This window comes from Larimichthys crocea, chromosome XVII, assembly GCF_000972845.2.
Source record: "Larimichthys crocea isolate SSNF chromosome XVII, L_crocea_2.0, whole genome shotgun sequence".
Lineage (NCBI taxonomy): Eukaryota > Metazoa > Chordata > Actinopteri > Sciaenidae > Larimichthys > Larimichthys crocea.
Genome location: NC_040027.1, coordinates 1,269,183 through 1,285,930, shown reverse-complemented (window position 1 = coordinate 1,285,930; position 16,748 = coordinate 1,269,183). Strand labels below are relative to the sequence as shown.

Below are 16,748 nucleotides of genomic sequence, written 5' to 3'. Positions count from 1 at the left end.
ATATCAGAACTCCTCTCCTTACTTTTGGCAAGGGCATTTATTTATTTATTTATTTAAAAATCGGTAATGGATCTCAAGGACATCTCTTAGAGGAGAAACGTTTGACACAGGCACTGCTGAAACAATGTGTCTATCTGTACATGGGACTTGGTGAGAAGAGATTTTTGTGATTTTCTTTATCACACCAGTTCATTATGCATTCAGAACCAATTAAGGGAAAAGCTGCAACAAATTTCCCAGCAGTATTGGCCTTTTAATAACAACAATAAAAACGGTTCAGAAACAATTGTGGTTTTTAGCCAAAGCAAGCATGTACAGTAGTAGGCCAGGTAAAGTACAATACAATCTGTAAATACATATAAGCCAATTAATAGAACAACAAAATCCAGATTGGACTGTAGATTTGAACAAAATGAGGTCTACTTGTTTCTCTGCTAAAGAGGCCGCTCTGTAACCGTGACTTTCTTCACTTGTGTTAATGCGTCGATGTGAAGCAGTAGGCCATGACAATATAAAGTCAACATGGAGAACCTGCTTCGCTAAAATAAAAAAATAAAAAACTGTGGTCCTCAAATGAACAGCTGGCTGTACAGCTTAACATGAAATTTACAAACCAGCAGACCGTTTGACTTAATTTGACGAATTCAAATGTAAAGTACTATCATACAATGGCTTTCAGCTGAAATGGCTGAAAAAAGCTTGTGCAAAACCTACTGTACGGAAGTGATCACAGCAAAACAAAAAAGCGAGAAATTATGTGGTGGAAAAATTGGAATTTTAGTACTAAATTATTTGGAGTAAGGTGTCAAAAATCTGACACTTTAAACAAAAACTACCTTGAAAAATTATGTCCCTGTTTCAAGCTATAGCCAAAATGTGCCATTAGCCTGTACGGTGATCAGTACATTCAGTTGATATTCTCGACTCTTCAATGGATAGGCCTCTAACCGTGCAAATATCTGTAGTCCAGCAGAACATAACCAACTCAAACCTTCAAGTTTAAAGTGAACGGTTGGTCCACTGAATCTCACATCCTAGCTTCATGAACATGTTAGAAAAAAAAGACACGCATACAACTGTAATGATACTGCTGTAAAGTCCAGCATAAAATAAACAGTTAAAAATGTCATTCAGGTTAAAATGGCCATGCAGGAGGTAAGGCCACTCTATGTGGGATGGAAAGTCCTTCCCATTGGTCCAGGCTGGTCCAACGCCTGTCCTCAGTTCAAGTCAGAGCTCCTTTGTGTCCTTAAAGGCAGCCGTTTGGCCATTTGGTTGAAATCCATTGGGGTTGGTAAATATAGAATGGAAGAACCACCTGATGGGTACGGGTCCAGCATTTTTTGTGGGTCAGTAGGGGGGCCACATCAGTAGTTCTTTGCAAGTTTGCAAGTAGAAATCTGCTTAGCTACAGACTGTTATTGAGTTCCAAAAGTCACCAGAAGTCCAAAGTGACCAGCTACTCTGCTGTCAGTCAAACAGGCAGAGTGTCAGTTAGGACTCCCTGGAACATGTGTTAGCTTATGTAACAGGCTGTCAGTGAAACAGGCTGTCTGACAGATTTGGACAGACCATCTTATGTAACCAGGCAAGCAATCAGTGAGTGAGGGTGACCATTATTCAGTCGTTCAATCGTTGAGGCGACAGTCACACAGCTCCTTGTAGATTCTCTTGCGGATGCGAGGCATGTCCTCCTGACTGAACAGCAGAGGCTGCTTCACAGAGAGACAGCGGCAGTACTAACAGACCAAGACAGAAAGACAAGCAGTGAGGGAAAATAATCCACAACCACAGCTAGGTTGCCATATTAAATGTGGACAATGACAGAAGCTTCTCTCCAGTGTTTTTCGCCCCCTCGGAGACCTGAGCAAAGACCAAATGTGGGACTGAGACAGAAAAGACATTGGAGACACAGCTTTGCTTTCTTTTATTTTCTGCATGGGACAAGACAGATTAAAGAAAAAGAGTTGGCAAACAGAGGCAGAAGACGACGAACAGAAATAAAAGAAATGGTTGATGAACAAAGGACAGGAGGAGGGAAAGAAATAATGTCTCACCTCAAGGACAAATACTCCGCAGTCGCTGTCGTTTTTCTGCTGAGGAATACCCTGAGGAGTCAACAAGTCACAGTCAAGCCACGAGGAGTCCAGCAACAGAATTAAGTACTACAATAATGTCATTTCATTATTTTCTATATTGTAGATTAAGACTAAAGACATCAAAACTATAAAAATAACACAGAATTACGCATTCGAGACCATCAGTTGTGTTCAGATGTAGTGTTAGCAACCACTCAACTAAGTAAAGAGAAGCAACAGTCCATCCTTACTTCAAGACATGAAGGTCAGACAATCCATAACTTTTTAAGAGCCTAAAAAAAGCTTCACACCAGGAGAAATCTGTGCTTTGGTCTAATGAGCACAAATTTTGTACGCCGCAGACAGGGTGGACAGATGGTGTCTGCATGTGTGGTTCCCATCACAAAGCCGATTGAGGAAAAGGCCGATTGATTTAAAAATCAAGGCACACCTAGGCAGCATGGCTACCATAGTATTCTGCAGCGACATGCCATCCCGTACCAATTGATATGGTGGAATGAGGACCACAGGGTGAAGGAAAAACAGTGAGTGCTCATTATTAGTGACTACCTCATTAATCTGATTAAGAAAATGCCAAATGCTGTCATCAAAGCAAAAGGAGGCTTCTTAGAAAAATCTAAAACATTTATTTTGTTTCCACTTTTGTTGTTTTTATGTATTCAGTACTAATCTACAATGTAGAAAATAACAAGCTAAACTTTTGTTTTAGAATTATTTTTCCACTTTTGGCTGAGTCCTCCGTTTGTCACAAGAAACTTGGCAATAAGAAAGAGGCTTCAACTTTTTTTGCATTTATCTAACATCCACTGTGCCAGGCAATAGAAAAGTTTTCAGGACACAAGGTGAACACAGCATGAGCATTACAGTGAGGGTTACCTTAATGATGGTTATCTTCCAGCCTTTCTGGAAAGCAGTCTGTTTCTTCTCTCTGGCTTCAGACAGAAGGTACTTCATAATGTTCTGATAGGCCAGAACACACACAGAGGACAAAGTTACAGTCTAGCATTGGACCGGCAGCACACATTTCAGTGCTTCAATGTTTTCATCATTCATCACTATTCTTGAACTGAATGCCATTTGCTTTACGAAAGGTGACAACAGGACCTTTAAAACACTGTGCACCATTTTCTATAAAGTTGTTTAGCTAAATTGCAGCAACACACTGCTTTACACTTAGACTTTTCAAAACTTGCCCCTTTGAGAATAAGAACCATTTTCCAAAATGCTACATAAGTGTCTAATTATTCTGATGGTGTGGAACTTGAACTCAAGACTGCTCACTGCTTTAATTTGAAAGCAGTTGTAAGATATTTTTTAGCACAGTAACAGCATTAGGACTGAATTTCTTACACTTGTATTGAAAGTCTTCCAAACAATGTTAATAAAACAACAAACCGACAAGACATTTGTCTTTGAAACATTAATCTACTTATTTACTATCAAAGCACATACTGGCTCATGTATGATGAAAAATATGGATTTGTACAGAAACCACTGGCACATTCTGAATATCTACTGTTACTGACATCACACTGAGAAAAGATTTCATCATCTCATGGAGATGATTAGCAGAAAAGCTACAGACATTACAGACAATCTCGTCTGATCGGCACTTGTTAGTTCTGCAAAGATTCAAAAACATCCAAAATACAACCCCAGGTACTCACATCTGTGGTGTGTCTGAAGACAATGCCTTGGCTGTCGTAGTAACTGATGGTTTTGGTTGCCATGGTGACCGTGACAAGAGACCAGTGGATTTCTAAATGGATGGGAATTAGCAACAGCCACTTGGAGAACAGGTCAACCTGAAATAATCCCACAAATTAAACATACGTAGATATTACGTATCTAAAATATGAAATGCTGCAGGTGTCTACAACAAGTTATACACAATAACCCATAATCCATTGGTGTGTACAGAATCCAAATCCGATTTTCAAGAAACAATTGCTTTATGTGTGACAAGACCTTCCAAAAGTCACCAACTAGAAGACAAACAGGTTTATGAGCATTTCTACATTCACTAGATATATTTTGACCTTTTACCTTTACTTGTACAACTGGTTGGAAATAGTAGTTTACCGAAACACATTTCACATGACACATACTGTATGTAGTTTGTAGGTCAACTGTGGGACCTCACAAAAAAAGCCAGATATAAAAGTGTAATTACGGTTCAGCTATTAGCGATACTATCAAAATAACTGAAAAATGGCAAAACTCCAAAGTGTTCCAACTTCCTCCTTACTTTTTTAGTCCATCTCTTCACTCCATCATAACCCTTGGCAACCAGCTGCTTGTGGAAAAAACTGTTGAAAAAATGAACCTGAGAGAGAGGAATAATAAAACACATTAACAGATTACTAAGTCAGGATTTCTCATATTATCTCGAAAGTCTTGAAAGAATAAACTCCTAAAATGAGCCCTTTAAATATTTTAGAAAGTCCTTTCAATATCTTTTCCGTTTTATATGAAAAATCCCCATTTTAAAGCTACAAACAGCCTCACGTACCTTGTGTTGTGTTGCTTCCATGATGAGTTCTCCATACATGTTGATAATCTGACAGACAAAGAAAGAAGTTTCGATGTAAGACTGACCACTAAAACAACAGTCATGATATTTCTCCTTCTTTAGGATTGAGTTTTTAAAGTGACTGGACAGAGTGAGGAAATGTGTGATGGAGGCAAGGATGATTTTCTGTAGCTCTTTACCTGGTCATTAAGCCAGTTCTGTTCCTCTAGTGTACCAAGGTCCTCCAGGCCCAGGTTATGTTTGTTATATGTCACCATGAAACCTGCAACAGGAGCAGAGGCCAGCCCCGCCCTATACCGGGACATCTCTCGTTTGATATCCAGTCCCCTAATACAAAAACAAGTGGAGAAAAGCAGTAGAGATTTTATAAAAACTTGGGAAATGTTTATTATATCTTGAAGGACATTTAAATTATTTATGATGATGAGCTCAGATAAAATAACATTCTAAAAAAAGGAAGAAGTCTTTCACAGAAAGACAGAAAAGACTTCTTTCACAGAAGTCTTTCACAGAAATCAAACTAGAGTGTACTTCCCAACAGATCTTTCTTACTGTTGCTCCAACAGAATAATCTGACAACCAGCGTGATCTGATATATAATACAAAACACCATCAAGTAGTAATCTATGTTTCTACTTTCTATTGAGGAAATAATACAAAAAAGCGCAGTAACTGATGTACTTTTGTTGTCCCTCTGTGACCTGTTTGGAAAAATACTGTATACAACTTTGTATACAACATGATATTCTGTTTTTTACTGTTCCATGTTTTACTGGATTCATGTTAAAGACTGGACACATAAAGGTTAACCTTCAAGCATTCAGGCAAACTGTCTGTTTGTGTGTTTTATATGCATACTAACCTGTTGCTGAGGTCAGAGTTGCCCTTCTTCTTCTTCAGGTATTCCAGGACATCAGTCTCACTGAGAGGAATGAACCCACCATACTTTATGTAGAAGCTCTCCAGAAACTCTGGAAGACAAGAAGTCAATATGAGCTGAATCTTTTGAGCTGAATAACAGGAACAGGTTTTGTTTTTTTAAGATGAGTAGTTTTCTCTGATGTTAAAACCCAAACACACACACTGAATCCATTGCAGTGTTTATATTTTTGTGGATTTTTATCTTTATCTCAAGAATACACACACTACTGAAATCCTGTCTCACATCCTTTCCTGCTTAGTTTTTGCCTGTTCGTGCCAAGCCTGTAGTTTTGTTTATTCAAACAAGATGGATCCTGTTACAGAACAAGAAACACAAAACTATATTCTAGAGGACAGAAAGTATTTGTCGTCTGTTAATGACTCTTGGAATTATTAATGACAAAAATAATAAATCGGCAATTCTAATTAAAGAAACTTGCAGATAAAAGACTTATTCACACCAATGTGAAAGTCTTGCTGGATTAGAGTTGACCTTAAGTTTGATATCTGTCCAGAACACTGAAGTATGCATTGGCTTTCTGAAGTACGTGTTGTTTTGTGCTAGATGAACCTGGAACTGTTGAAACATTCGTTTTGAAAATACTTCTTCTCACAATTAAGCATTTTCCCTTGTGACCAAGAAGTTACAACGAAACATGAAAAGAAATGATCTGAACTACACACACATTTAGGTCTTATGCAGGAAATTCAGTTCCAATAAATAAGAAAACAGTCCATAAAAGTTCTTGCATAGACATGACTTTAGATCAAATCTGTGTATAAACATTTCATGGACGAGGCCACGTGTTTTATGAACATCATATGACAGAATGATGATATCTTGAGCACTTACTTCTGTCAGTTTGTGTGTATAAAGATTAATGATTTACCATGCTTCATTTGAACTCACATTATGATGGCTATATTCGTAGGGGGAATACACAAGTGTCGTGTGCTGACAAACACATCTTACCGTGGATCAGATCAGTGAGCTGCTCCAGATTTTCTTCATCCTCTGTCTTTTCATCCATCTCTCCATCTTTGCCCGACACTTCTTCCATCTCCTTCTTCCCCCAGGTTCCAGGCTGACAGTACAGCCTGTGGTCTCTTAATGCCCCGTGGTGCTCCATGCTCGATACTGTAATAGGTCCCTGGGATGAAAGAACCACCGTAGGTGGATGAGAAGTTTCCACCTCCATAAGTGTGGAACAGTGGTCCTCATTCGTTGATGTGATGTTTCCATTGGACAGAGCTACTGGTAAAGACACAGAGTCTGTTCCGTCAGGAGTTTGGTCCACCTGCATCTCAGAGTCAAGGTCCTGGGAAGATCCTGACCTTGAAGCAGGACGTGACTGTCGTGAGCAAGAGAGTAGTCCATTTTCCATTTCGCTCAAGGTCATGTTGTCCTCCTTCGCCTCCTCTTCAGGTTCGGTGTCAGACAGGTTAACAGTGTCTCCATTTCCAAATGCAGATTTAACTGAGCTGGGATCAGGCTGCTCTTCAAGGTCCACCTGTGCATCTTTGTTTGGTCCCTGCCTCTGCATAAACATTAATCGAGGTCGGGCATACGTTTTAAGACCGATAACGCCGCTACCAAAACCTCCCCTCCTGAATCCACCTTCTACTTCCATGTTTGATGCAGAAGATGCTCCCACCATTCCCCTTCCTCCTTTCCCTCGAACTGCCATTCCTGATAATCTCATCTCCACGTCCTTGCTATCATCATCTCCTTTTCCTCCTGCACCATCAACCCCTGACCCCTCTATCAACACGTCCTCCATTTTCTGTGCATCCCATTTCTCTGGAGCAACAGAATTCCTTATTGGTCCATACTGCAGGGAGACAGAGACAGGGAGGGAAACGGGTGTTCGTGCCTGAGTATCAGCCACTACAACAGTCGTTTGCACCTTCTCATAGCTGTCATCTTCATCCTCTGCTTCTTCTACCATCTCCTTGGTCAAATCAAAACACTTGATATGCGTCAGCTGTCCACCCACTTTCCGTTTTGGGGTGTCCCAGAGGTCACTACCAGCTCCCCTACCTCTTGCTCTGCCCCTACCCCTCCCTCTGCCCGAGGTTCTGACATTGTGCCCTGTACTGTTGGGGCCACAGCAGTCACAGGCCTTAGGAGTCCTCTTCCTGCCTGACGTACGGCCATTGACTGAGCCCTGAGCAAGGGCTGATGCCTGTGTAGAGGACCAGGCTGATGCTGGATCGGAATTAGTAGCAAGTGCTTTTCCTGGAGTTATAACATGTGGTTCGGCATCAGCAGGACTTAGAGTGGAGGCTTGGGTCAGCTCTGAGTTGGAGGTAAGGTCTGTGGTGTGGCTTTGGATATTGGCAGGGGTCTGGGTTAGGTCCTGGTCTGTAATGTCTCCAGGAGGGGGCACGTCAGGGGCTGCTTGCAGAGGAGGTGTTGTAGCGGGAACAGTTAATTGAGGTGAAGCTGATGGCGTTGTTGTCATTGGGGATGCAGAGCCGCTGTGAACCATGACGCCCTCCTTTGGCTCTTCAACCCCATCCCCAACACCCACTCTGCCACACTCCTGTCCTCTCCTCCCCCTTTGGTCCTCTGACTTTTAGGCGTTGTGGTTTGTTATTTTCTTAGGTTATATCCTGACACTTCCTTCCAGGTATTCTTCGTCCTGAAGTACCTTCACTGTGTAGAAAAGAAATTGTTCTCAACCCTTTCCCACCATAGAGGCTTTTGGTACAAGAGCAGGCTAGAACATGGCAGGAGTGTTCCTCAGTGACGGGTAGACTCTGCGTGGAATAGTAACGCCACCATGGTCTCCTAATTAGAGCAAGTGGGAAATGTGGCGAGGAGACAGAGAGAGAGGGGAAGAAAGAAATGTATGAAAGCGTGACTCAGGCCTCGTGTATATATCTCTTTTCTCAGATGATCTGTTTTGATTCTAATATCTCTAAACCGCTGTCCTTGATGACAGTGGAGCGACGTCATTTCGGCACGAGCACAAACAGATTTTACAGACAGAATAACATGTCACAATTAATTTGTTATAAATCAAAGAATCTGAAAATGATTCAAACTATTCCTCCCCAACAGGTCGAGGATTTGTCTTTAGATGACAGTGGTCCATTTGTCTCCTGTTCACCTAGAGGACAGATCCGTTGTGAAGCAAAAAATATATATATATAAAAATAACACACATGTGTATGAACTAAAACGACGTGTCCTTTTCATCTCTTCCTCATTTTTCTGGGGACGAGTGCAGAGCTGAGCGAACAACACTGATGTTTCCGTCAGGTAACAGGTGTTCAGGTTCAAAATGAGACCTGTAACGAACTCACCTTCTCACGAGGACAAGTACGTGTCTAAGAGCGCGTGCTGTTCTTCACGTTAACGTCTCCTTTTCGGTGAGCTGCCGTTACCGACATAACGGCCATAACGGCCACATTTACCGGACACCGAGCGGCAGCCTGTCGGTGCGCGCGCGTTAATTAGACACTAGCAGCTCCGCGAGTCATTAGCATCCTCAGCAGTGTCTGCTGGAAGTGAAGCGACCAATTAAGTGATTTAGTTCATTTAAACCTGCGTTAGTCGCGATAATATAACTCTGGGCTCAGTGCTACTGTGACATGCATGCGTGCTGACACGATATAACACACGGTCAGGTCGTTTAACCGAGTCAAATGTCACGTTTCACAAAGTTTTGCATAAGTTAGTCATTCCACTGGAGCTAGCTGAGTTAGCTAGCCGCAGCCAAAACAGAAAACACAAAGCAGCGACACATTTCCTCCATTTTCAGGAGGAAGTTGGAGCCGTTTAAAGGCAAAAACAGGAGCTGCGAGTCTGTATTTGATGTGACGTGGAGCACAAGCCAGAAGCAAGACGAGGAGCGGACATAAACATCGTTATACTCTACCTTGTCTGTGAAATAACAAACCGAGTTTGGTCAAAGCACGATTTGAAGAAACAACAATCCAAGTCGTCGTCGCTCGTTGATTACGTCACGGCGTTTGTCTCAGCGTCGGTTGCGTCCGGATAGTTTTTAATGTGCTGCCCGGTCCGTCATCAATCAATGTATCACAACATCACACACATCAACACAACATCACACATATCAACACAACATCACATATCAACACAACATCACATATATAAAGACAACATCACACACATCAACACAATATAACAATATATAATCACAACATCACATATAAACACAACATCACATATAAACACAACATCACATATCAACACAACATCACACACATCAACACAACATCACATATAAACACAATATAACAATATATAAACACAACATCACATATCAACACAACATCACACATATCAACACAACATCACATATCAACACAACATCACACATATCAACACAACATCACACACATCAGCACAACACCACATATATCAACACAACATCACACATATAAACACAACATCACATATCAACACAACATCACACATAAACACAACATCACACATATAAACACAACATCACACATCAGCACAACACCACATATATCAACACAACATCACATATAAACACAACATCACATATAAAAACACAACATCACACATATAAACACAACATCACATATAAACACAACACCACACATATAAACACAACATCACACATATCAACACAACATCACACATATCAACACAACATCACATATAAACACAACATCACACATATAAACACAACATCACATATAAACACAACATCACACATATCAACACAACATCACATATAAACACAACATCACACATAAACACAACATCACACATATCAACACAACATCACATATCAACACAACATCACATATATAAACACAACATCACACATATCAACACAATATAACAATATATAATCACAACATCACATATAAACACAACATCACATATAAACACAACATCACATATCAACACAACATCACACACATCAACACAACATCACATGGATTTTATAAGAGACCCAACACGAACGAAAATTCTACAGACTATATACATCCCGTTTCAGTTTTTATATTATATATAGTATCTATATCTATTTTTCTTTCTCTTATTATTTTTAAATGTTTCTGAATGGATCTCAAGGTCCTTATCTTTCATTGTCTTCAACTTATCATGTCAAACCACTTTGTAAACCGTTTTCAAAGGTGCTTTATAAATAAAGTTATTAGTAGTAGTAGTATATGTAAATGAATCTGTTTTGCCATCTAATGACTCATATAAAACAAACTGGTATTAGGAATTTATCCCTGTTTTTTTTTATCATTTCTAACCACCATAAATTACTGACACAACACACACTATCACTATATCATCTTTAATTACAAAAAAAAAAAAACAAAGACAGGAAAACAATAAATAAAACTGACAGTCAAACAGCAAAGGAAGTACAAAATTATCAACAGTAAAATGTCAAAAAAATAAAACAAAGGGTACATAGAGAGAATATTAACATAATGATTACTGGTTACTTGATACCAGTAGTTTCAACGTTTTCAAAGTAATGCCATGATTTTTGTAGAATAAAGAAATCTACCACAGGTATAGCTATATTAACTATGTAAAGTCACATATTGTTAAATGAAATGGGTGGACCATAATGCAAATGAAAGTTGCACAAGGCCCGAAATGTATCAAACATGTAACTTCATACAGATGTGAAAAATTAGCTTCTTTTTTTTAAACATATGAACAAAATATTAAAATATATTTGAGCTTACTTCAAGGCTTCAGCACACCAACTCAGACCCCAAAGATAATGCAGCAGATTATGCATTGAAATAAACACAGTCAGTCTGTTGCTATACATTTCTATTTGTACATAAGGTCAGTGCTATATTATTCTCTACTTGCGTGATCAAAAACAATATATAATATGTCTCTTTACAAGTGTCATTTGGCTCCAGTGATGTGAGGTGATTAGAAATGACCTTATTAGTCACATCTAAACACCAAACATGTACAGATGCAGCCGTGCAAGGAGTCTCACTTTTCACATACATGTCTTGCAATGCTGCAGCACTAATGCCAAGAGGAATCATTTGGAAAATGCTGCATAAAAAAATAAAAGAGAATATGGCTTAAAGATACGCATTTCACTGCCAAGACTAGATGCAAGTACAGGAAGTTGTTTTTTTTTTACATTTTGTACAAAACATTATCGACTTAGGCAATAACCTTTAGATCAGCTGACAGATTAATGATTGATTAGATGAATGATTAATGTTTGGGGTTTTGTTTTGTTTTTTCATTAAAGGGAGCTCACAGCCTTTCTGATGTTGTAAAGGTGATAAGTGATAAAGTGAAACTGAAGGAACACAGTCAGAGTATGAGATACCTTTCATATGAGACCGTGATCTAATTTACATAGAGGAACTTTATTTTACTTTGTGGCTTTGGTCATGTTTTCTTTTTTCTGTTTTTCTGCAATAAAATCATGTTACACAGTGAAAGATAGTGGAGAAGTCATGATGGTAAGGATGACCGTGGTGCAGCAGATGGTGAAAGCTGTGGGGTTTGGACCTAGAAGAGAAGATTAATAGGATTAAGTGGACTAAAGGTGAAAAACATGCAAGACATAGTAATGTATGCTATTTTATCATTTAAAAGGCATAAAAATGTAGTGTGTTACTAAAAAACCACCATTACCTATGAAAGTGTGGCTTTGATGGCTGGAGTATGAATGGTCCTGGAGACTGCGGCACCGGTGCTTCCCCCTGTTGTTAACACCTGGAGCTGCAACTGATAAACACTGTCAGCCTGAAGACCATGAACTGACACTGACCGCTGAGTCTGTGGAGGTGAAGCAGGGTATGATCACAGTCAAATACATGCGCTTTCCTTCTTCTTTCACAAATATTTGAACAATCAACAAATGTGTCTGTCTCTTATATTATCTCTTATATAAGAGACAGTCTCTTATATCATATTATCTTCCCAAATGTGTTTGTGTGTAAATGTAAATGAGTGACAATTATATACATTTATTTTCAAAATAGGTCAAATTATCTAAGTAAATTATTTGAGTGTTCACCCATATATTTGATTCTAGCGACTATATGTTGACAAAAAACAAACATAAAGAATATCATGAGACTTTAACTGGACAAAAGGTAAATACTTTGTCAAGATGTTCCTTTTTTACCGCTTTTATAAAATGACCTTGTAATTTTTTTTTGTTATTTCCCCCATTGATACTGCCTGACTTTATAAAAAATACTCACTTATCATTCCTACTGAAAAGACACACACACACACACACGCTCATATCCCTCTCATATTCGAGGGTATTCTCCACCTGCTGCTAGCAAAGTACAATGCTGTCAGTGTAGACCTCTCCCTGTGTCTCACCGGTGCAATTGTCTGCGTCTGGGAGATAAGTGTGTCTTCCAGCCCTTCTGTTGCTGTGGTGACTCCCGATTGCAGTGTCCAGGTGAACTGGAACCCCTCCACAGCTGCCGGGTCCAGTGCATTCTGGGACATCCTCCAGCGAAGCGTTGTGAGCAGGGTGCCATTGACTTCTTTGAAGTCTGCAGTCAGTCGTTCTGGACGCAGTACCACCTTCCTGCCTGACAGGAGGCGCTCTGACACAAACAAAAACATTTCTTTCACGTATCACAGAACACACTTGTGTTTAAGAACTTATTTAACATGATTATTCAGAGTTTGATTATGTAATTATAAGGGATTTGCATTAAAGTAGCTGTCTGCATATAAATGTGGTTGTTTGGACTACTGAAACTATAATATACTGTGTGTAAGTGTATATTCAGACAAGAGAATCACTTTACACATCTATTTTTTAAAATATACATTTAGTCGTTGCAGGATAAAAGGTTTAGTGTGTAAGATTAAGGGGGCTTTATTTACAGAATATCACTGACATGAATATAATACGTAGAACTCTGTTTTCATTAGTGTATATCAAATTATGTTTTTTTTCACTACAGAATGAGCCTTTTATATCTACAGACGGGAACATGTAAACTAAACACTGGCTCTAGATAGGGCCAACATTTTTCATGGCCACCATAGTTTCGTAGTTTCTCCTTTACTCAAGGATGAGGGGTGAGCCAAAGGGGATGCAATCAGCAACAACACTGCTAGATGGCACTCTAAATCTTACATGTTGGTCCTTTAATTAATTGTGTGTGTGTACGTGCGTGGACATGTATTACTCATGTTGTGGGGACATACATCTGTTTACACAGTCACATGGTGGGGACTCATCTTCCTTTTGGGGACAGAATGCAGGTTCCAGTCATGTGAATCATGAAACTTTAGGGGGAACACTTGGTTTAAGGTTAGACTAAAGTTATATTTAGCTTAAGCTTAGCAAATGGTGGTGGGTAGAGTTAGAGTAAGTCTCCAGGAAATAAAGTCAATGTAATGTCTTGTGAAGTGAACACAACTGACGGTGTAGGTGTGCATTTATATTTATTTACTCTTACCATCAGTGTTGCAGGGCAAAGCTTTGCTTCCTCTGACCCTGATGGAGGAGCAAGTTGGGGTCGTAACCCAGGCAACAGCCTCTGACCCTGGGTCAGCCTTCATTGCCACGGCGACCTGGTACTTACAGGCAAACAAAAGGCCTGTAATGGTGTGATGTGTGCCCTGGAGAGAGAAAATTAAGTCAGGGTTATGTTAGGGATAAAAAGAGTGTTTAAAGAAACATTACAGTGTATACTGTACACAGCTGGTTGTTAAAACTGACACATTACAAAATTCCTTAAAATACACATATTACCTCTATTTTTGTTTGAGAACCTGTTTCATATAAGCAGCACGTTCACTCCATGATAAAATAAACATAGTTTGAAGCACCATTTGGCAGCTTTTTAGGTTGGCAGCTTGAAATGGCGAAAAAATGGCATAACTGTTTAAAAAAGGCTGAACTTCAATGAAGAGAAATCATACTCTGTGACCTCAGCAAATTGCACACAGCACTTTGATATTTATCAACCCTCTGGGTCTGTGATCAGTTTAGATGAGAGGTTACAACTGGGACAACAGTGGGTAAAGATCTACACTGTATTGCAGCCTCAATTCAAAAATTCTTTAGGGAGAAGAGGCTTTAAATATGAATTTAAAGTAGATTTTGTTTGTATATTTTAATTATGGTATCACATTTAATAGTTAGTATTTTTTTATTCTTCTTTATTCTGAGATGATTCTGCAATCCCATAGATCAGTTAAATTATCCCATATTTCTGTCCCTATGACGCATACAAAGACAGAATTCTAAGATATTTCAGCAAGAGATTTATGGTAAAAAATAATATTAGGCAGAGAAACGAACACACAGACAGAGGATGAGAGCATTCCAGACTGATCTGAGTTATAATGATGAAATCCGATCTCTGATACACATGAAAAGACCCAACAACAATGTTCACGTAGAAACAAGACATCTATACACAATTTCCCAAGCACAGAGAGAGATGTAGAATCCAGCCAGAGTAGTTATACCTGCACAGTTGTTGTCCTCTCTGTGCCTGTAGCATTAGTGCTGCAGGTATGTGGACGCCACCGCAAAATGTATGGACCGGGGTGTCTCTGTCTGCCTGTAAAGCCAAAAAAAAACAAAAAAACAATGCAATGCATAAATGGACATGTGTTTGTGTTTATCTTTGTCACTGTGAATTACACTGTTTGAAACCTGCATTCTCTCTCTTTTTTCACAGTAGATTATAAGAGCTATCTGTGGCTGCTGAATCTCTTGCAGTATCTTTCATCAGGTACAAAAGAATCAGAATCAGAGACTAAAAGAAAGTGTCAGTCACCTTCTTTCTTCCATGTGGCTGCCTACCTGCTTATGTCAAATCAATCTCCATCAAATCTCCATATGTAGTTTACATTTGGATTCCTTTGTGTGTGGAGTCACTCATTACAAATTCATCACAAAATCAAGCTGTTTAAAAGCTGACTTCTGCCAGTAAAAAGTCTATTGTTTCATTGTTTTGTTATAGTCTGCATCTCAAATATCAGTTATGCAGCATATTGGCCGATGAAGATTCTGGATCCTGACTGGTCATTGTGGATAACCGGACTAAGCAGATTGTAAATGCAGTTCTAAATTAGGTAGGCTTATTTGTATTTGGTAGGATAAATAGTTTCTCAGACGAACTGTGCCAATTTAATTTAAAAATGCGTTTGATCTTTGCATGAATCTGGACGCCTAAAATATTGGTTAGAGGAGGAAAGAGAAGACCTTTAAAATAATGTTAACTGCAGCAAAACTGTTGTTTGTCATCTGAAGGACAGCTGCCATGGAAGGAACATTTTGTACATTATCTCTTTCTCTAGTGGTTTTATTTATTTATTTTTGATTACATATGGCATTTTGTTCTTTAAGTGGGGTAATACATTCCATAGTCATCTATTGCATTTATTTTTTGTTTTCCAGTCTTTTCGTTTCTCTTTTCTTTCCTTTTCTTTCCTTTCAGTTCAGTGTTTCACTCACCATGGTTAGGCCACTTCCAGAACACCTTGACCTGCAGCTGGTCATCATGGTAATGAGGTGCAGCGACCTCCAGGCGGAGGTTGCCAGTGGTGACGGGGTTAAGGGGGGATTCAGGGTGAGGCAGAGAGGAGGAGTGGGGCAGGTCAGAGGAAGAAGGGGAGGATGAAAGGGAAGGAGAGGAGGGAAGAGATGATGAAGAAGAGGAAGAGGGGAGCTCATTGGAAAAGTCTTCGCCTGTAGTGGAGGAGAGGAGAGCGACGAGACGCGACAGTTCTGAAAAGGAGAGGAGGTTTCATTACAATTTACTACATAATAAATAAATAAAATACAATTTATTGTAAGGTCTTTCTTTGGATTGAAAACAAACAGGCAGTAAGATGTTGCTCATAAATAGTAAGTGGTTATTTTTTGCACATTTTCATAACAAAATTACAACTTAAAACTTAAAACATTGCATGCATGATGCAAAAGCACACCTAATCAACAATGTATGAAACATGTTATAGAGCACATGGAATTTATAAATGTATTATACTGTGCCAGGAATATCATAAACCGCGGAAGAGAGTGCAGCTGGTAGCAAGCTTTCCTGTTAATTCATTCATTCAGAAGCACTAATTGACTATATCTGGCCTAACTGACCCTCATTAGCATTGAGAGAAACCAGCCCAGTACATGGACTGTGTCAAATATTAATGCAGATAAATTATAAATGGCAATATGTTCCATATAAAG

At 39.2% G+C, this 16,748-nt stretch overlaps 2 protein-coding genes across 3 annotated transcripts in view; both read right to left on the bottom strand.

Moving 5' to 3' along the window:
• Positions 1-5: 5 nt before the first annotated feature.
• LOC104925855 (sentrin-specific protease 5) lies at positions 6-9,562 on the bottom strand. Of its 2 annotated transcripts, none has more exons than XM_010739574.3 (10): positions 9,441-9,562; positions 6,527-8,347; positions 5,495-5,603; positions 4,812-4,959; positions 4,612-4,659; positions 4,348-4,425; positions 3,767-3,904; positions 2,976-3,059; positions 2,058-2,108; positions 6-1,739 (listed from the first exon to the last, which is right to left on the bottom strand). In XM_010739574.3, exons 2-10 carry the CDS (start codon positions 8,043-8,045, stop codon positions 1,629-1,631), a joined length of 2,286 nt encoding a protein of 761 aa, XP_010737876.3. In that variant the 5' UTR covers positions 8,046-8,347; positions 9,441-9,562; the 3' UTR covers positions 6-1,628. The 2 variants fall into 2 exon arrangements, with proteins under 2 accessions (XP_010737876.3, XP_027146177.1); XM_027290376.1 differs by lacking the exon at positions 9,441-9,562 and adding an exon at positions 8,866-9,374.
• Positions 9,563-10,891: 1,329 nt separating this feature from the next.
• Positions 10,892-16,748, bottom strand: part of anos1b (anosmin 1b) — a 44,053-nt gene continuing 38,196 nt past the window's right edge. Inside the window, exons 10-15 of the mRNA XM_027289884.1 lie at positions 16,014-16,247; positions 15,020-15,114; positions 14,002-14,164; positions 12,902-13,134; positions 12,200-12,343; positions 10,892-12,073 (exon numbers count right to left, since the gene is read on the bottom strand). Coding sequence (XP_027145685.1) covers positions 12,200-12,343; positions 12,902-13,134; positions 14,002-14,164; positions 15,020-15,114; positions 16,014-16,247 — 869 coding nt within the window. The 3' untranslated portion in view covers positions 10,892-12,073. The remainder of the gene's footprint in view (positions 12,074-12,199; positions 12,344-12,901; positions 13,135-14,001; positions 14,165-15,019; positions 15,115-16,013; positions 16,248-16,748) is intronic.